This window comes from Oryx dammah, unplaced genomic scaffold, assembly GCF_014754425.2.
Source record: "Oryx dammah isolate SB20612 unplaced genomic scaffold, SCBI_Odam_1.1 HiC_scaffold_16, whole genome shotgun sequence".
Classification (NCBI taxonomy): domain Eukaryota; kingdom Metazoa; phylum Chordata; class Mammalia; order Artiodactyla; family Bovidae; genus Oryx; species Oryx dammah.
In genome coordinates, this window is record NW_024070200.1 from 40,601,376 (window position 1) to 40,605,821 (window position 4,446).

The 4,446-nt window shown below is 43.6% G+C and overlaps 1 protein-coding gene across 5 annotated transcripts in view; it reads left to right on the forward strand.

The window, feature by feature from the left end:
- Nucleotides 1–296: 296 nt before the first annotated feature.
- Nucleotides 297–4,446, forward strand: part of TJP1 (tight junction protein 1) — a 112,863-nt gene continuing 108,713 nt past the window's right edge. For 2 of the 5 annotated variants that reach the window (XM_040257384.1, XM_040257387.1), the window contains exon 1: nucleotides 298–736. In XM_040257384.1, coding sequence (XP_040113318.1) covers nucleotides 710–736 — 27 coding nt within the window. In that variant the 5' untranslated portion in view covers nucleotides 298–709. Of the gene's footprint in view, nucleotides 737–4,446 lie in introns of all 5 variants that reach the window. The other 3 variants (XM_040257385.1, XM_040257383.1, XM_040257386.1) reach the window with 3 other exon arrangements.

The following is a 4,446-nucleotide window of genomic DNA, read 5'->3' on the forward strand; positions in this document are numbered from 1 at the left end:
TGCTCGCTCCTCGGGGGCGCTTTCCGCCGGGCCGTGCAGCGAACAAACAGGAAACTCCGTCTCCAAGTTACTTCGGAAACTGGGCTTTTCCTTCCGCGACAGGGGTCGCATCCGGACAGGAAGCGGACCGGCCGCTCGCCCCGCGCCCTCGTGGCCCCGCCCCTCCTGGTACGGCCCCGCCTCCGTCGATCGCACCGCCCCAGCCCCCACCCCTAGGCCGGGCATGCTCAGTGGGCCAGGCCGGGCATGCTCAGTGGGCCGGGCCGGGCCGGGCCGGCAGGTTTGCGTGGTCGTCCGCGGCTGCCGGCGCCGGCTCAGCCCGCCGACGCCACGTCCCGTTGCTGCGGCTCGTTCCCGGAAAGTTACGTGCTAAAGCGTCCCCCGAAGAGCCGGGGGCTGGACTGCGGGCGGCGGAGGCCCCGAGGCGGCCGAGCGGCGAGCCGACGTGCCCGCGGCTTGGCTGCGGGCGTAGCGCTCGGAAGGAGGCGCCGGCCGGACGCACCCCGCGGGGAGCCCCGGGCGGGGCGGGCGCGGCGCGGACTTTTGTCCGAGTTCAGTCCCCTCCCTGTGGGCTGGGCCTCTCCGGCACCCCAGCCCCCGCCCCGCTCGCTCCCGGGAGATGTTTATCTGGGCCGCGGCGTGAGGAGCCGGCGGCTGGCGGCGCGGAGTCTCGGGTCCGAGAATCGTTGCGCGGCGCGGGAGAGACAAGATGTCCGCCAGGGCCGCGGCCGCCAAGGTGAGCACCGCGGGGAGCGTCCGCTGGGGGTCCTTCTCCCTGTGCCCGCGGGCTGCCGGGCGGGCCGTGGAGGGGGCTGGCGGCGGGGCCGGGGCCGGCCGGGGCCCGGGCAGGTGCACTGCGGCGGCGTCGCTGCCCGGTCCCGGCTCCAGCTCCGGCCCCGGCCCACGGCAGGAGGGAGCAGGGCGGGCGGGGACGCGCAACAGGTCCCGCCGGGAAGCCGGGCGCGGGGCGCGGCGGGCGGGCCGGGGCCACCCCGGCGGCTGCAGTCTTTGCGGGAGTGGCTGGTCCCTGGCGAAACCGTGTGGTTTCGGTCTGATGTCACTGTCGCTGGTATGCGCGCGCCCGCGACACGGCTTTGGGACGGCACTCAGCCCCTGTGGAGTAGGTTGGATCTTTTCGCTGTTTTATTTATTTAAGGTGACATTGGAAAAACTAACTTCCTGACACTTTTTTAAGAGTTCAGTTCGAGTTACACTTTCAAAAATAACGCACAATGCCCTTAAAAATGGATAGTGAACTTTTAAAAATAAAAATTGGCAAAGATCTGTGGGTTCGTTAAAAAAGTAACGTTTTCCTATCAGTTTTTTCATATGCTTTGAAGTACTGTGCCATTTTCTCAGTGCTTTCAAGGCAGTTTGTATGTTACATGAAAAAGCTGAAGTTTCTAAAAATCAGTTAATATTCTCCTCTCCTTTTGTACAACTTAATCTTTTCCACCGTAAACGGTTGCGGGGATACAGAAATATGAAGAGTAAAAATCTCTCTTAAAAATCAATTTATTACTTTAAGTAGTATCAGGTGCTTAAGCGGTGCTGGTTTCATGTTTTTGCTTGTTTTTTTTTTCTTTACTGTTTGAGATGTTTATTCATAGCATCTTGGACCAGGCATAATTAGGCCCTAAAGTTTCTGAACTCAAGACTTTGTTTTTTGGCTGAAAGTTAGCGGTTACGTTTAGCAGTGAGTAAATTCTTGTAAGGAATTTAGTGTTCTCTCTTTAAGAAAACTTCTGTGTGTACCTTTATTGCTCTACATTGATAAAGACCAATCTAAAGGTAAAACTTGATCTAAAGATTTAGAATAAAAGGCAAATTTTCGCATGATTTTTAAAATAGTCTTACACTGTTTACTTTCCTGGGACTTCTTTCTGGGGAGGAGAGGCTTTGTTTCTATATTATAGAGAATGTCACTGTGTTCCTGTAGTGTGCTCTCTGGCACTTTATATCCAAAAAGGATATTTCTCTTACGGAGAGAAATAAGTTTTCAGTGGATTGCCATAGTAAAACGATGCTTTAGAAAGAGTCATACTTTTCCTCATGAATTACGGTGTTGAGATTTTATGGCATATTAACAAGTATCACTAGTTAAACATTACATTTTGGTGACGTTTGCATTCTTAAATATTTGAGTAGAATGTCAGTTGAAAGCTTATTTTTCTAAAATGCTGTGTTTTGGGACCACCGTTAAATCTTATATAGAGAAAGGCCATAAAAGTTGGGGGAAATAATACTCAACCAACCAAGTCACATTTAATTTTCTAAGATGATTAAAATGCTTAATAAGAACCAGGCTGTGTATGTACTCAGTAGTTTACATGTGATATTTTTGTTTCCCCCACTTCTGTTTAAAAAACAAGCATGAATTTGCAGCTTGCTTTTCTAGCTTTTAGCATAATTTGTAGAACTCTAAGTCAGTATCTTTGATTCTATATTCTTTGTAATGATTGAATATTTTTCCATTCCATGAATAGGCTGCAGGTGGTTACTGATACACATTTAACTTGTTTCCAGGATTTTGTAATAAATAGCCTTATATTTTTCTGCATGTATGTAGTATTGCTGTGTGTCTCATTGTTAAAAATGGAATTTCTGGATCAAAGGGTATATATGTGCATTTAAAATTCTGATATATACCACTAATTCTTTCTCCAAAAAGGTTGTACCTAGGAAAAATACAGCGATTGTTGGTAACTTAACTTTAAAGGACATAAAATTTAAGTAAGTGAGATGAGAAAATATAGTCTCTGAATGGGGAGGATATCATAGAAAATATCACATTTCCTAGAGTTGGTATATAAATGTTAATACAATTCCAAATAAAATTCCAGTGTGGTATTCTAAAAAACTTAATGTGTTGATGAGAAAGTTTATCTGATAAAATAAATGGATAATAACTGTGAAAGTTCAGAAAAAGAAGCCTTATTAGAAAATCTAATAAATTCAGAGTAATTTGAAGCAGTCTTTTAATTCAGGAGTAGACATTGGAATCGCAGAATACAGAAACATCTGTGTGTTTGCAAGTTTTTTTAGTGAGTATGGTCATCAGCATTTAATGTGTGTTAGCTATTGTTCTAAGTGCTTAATATGAATTAACTGATTTAATTCTCATAGTATCCCTATGAAATGAGCACTGCTGTTATCCCCGGTTTATGGATGCGGAAATTGAAACAGATAAGGTAACTTCCCCAAATACACCTAGCCTACAGAAGAGGAAATTGAGACTGTGATAAAAATAACGTAGATTTCTGGAGGAAAGGATGCATTAGTATAGGGTGCTGGGACTGTTGACTATCCTTTGAAAATACATATGTTGTTTCTGCCCTTAGGCCATCCCCCTTCAAAAAAAAAAAAAAATCCGTTTGAAAACTATGCAGAGAAGGTAAATCATAAAAGACTAGAAGAAAGTGTAGGAGGCTTAAAAAAGTCCTCAGTGGAAAAGGCTTCTCTGTGTGTATTAACTTCAGTAATAAAGGAAAAGTTTTAATCTGTGGTATATATCTGAATTTGCAAACAGAATCAATAGTGTGCCTGATGCAAATGATTCAAAAGTTGAAACCAGGAATTTGAGGGTAGTTCTTTCTCACCAAGGAATTGTTTAATTATGTGAGAAAATGACAGGAATAGTTAGAGACATTTCCATTGGTTGAATCATGGAGAGTCTGAAGGAAGTTTAGTGGCTTGTGGACTCAAGCTGTTCACGCCAGAGGAAACAATAAAATGTAGCATTGTTCTGTTACAGATTTTGCTGCATAAAAGTTTCCATTTTGTCTCAAACAGAATTTTTTCCCCACTGATTATTTCTAAAATTTTAGTGTACTTTAGTATGGAAATTATTTACACCACTTAGTAGGAATTGATTTATTGTATGCTTAATAGCTGATCACTTGAAAGTTAAAAACTGTAGAATATAGCTAAATGAACAAAAATAATTACAAAATTAGTCCCTGTAGATAGGAAATGTCTTGAGTGGCTGTTATGACATAGTTTTAGTTTTGGTACTTTGTGATTGGTGTGTATTTGCTTCGGGGAAGCAGGTAGCTTTATGAAAATTCACTTGATTGTGTCTGTCAGTGTTTATTGAGCTTCACTGTGGTAATATTTTTCTGTACCTGTCAAGTTTGTATAATACTTTTTAAAAATTTTCTTTATTTGAAAGATAACTGCTTTATAAGATTTTGTTTTTTTATCAAACATCAACATGAATCAGCCATAGGTATACATATGTCCTGTTTTTAACTAGAAATGTTTTTATAGTATTTAAGGGAAAGATGTTTAATTTTCTATGTTAGTGTGTTTAACATTGTAGACGCTTATGGTTAGAATTGTCCTTTATATCCTTGGTTGATAATCCCTGACCACATTTACAGCTCTCCAGTTCATTTTAGGACAGTTTCATTAGATAGGTGCTTTTCAGATTGCACAGTGCTGGGG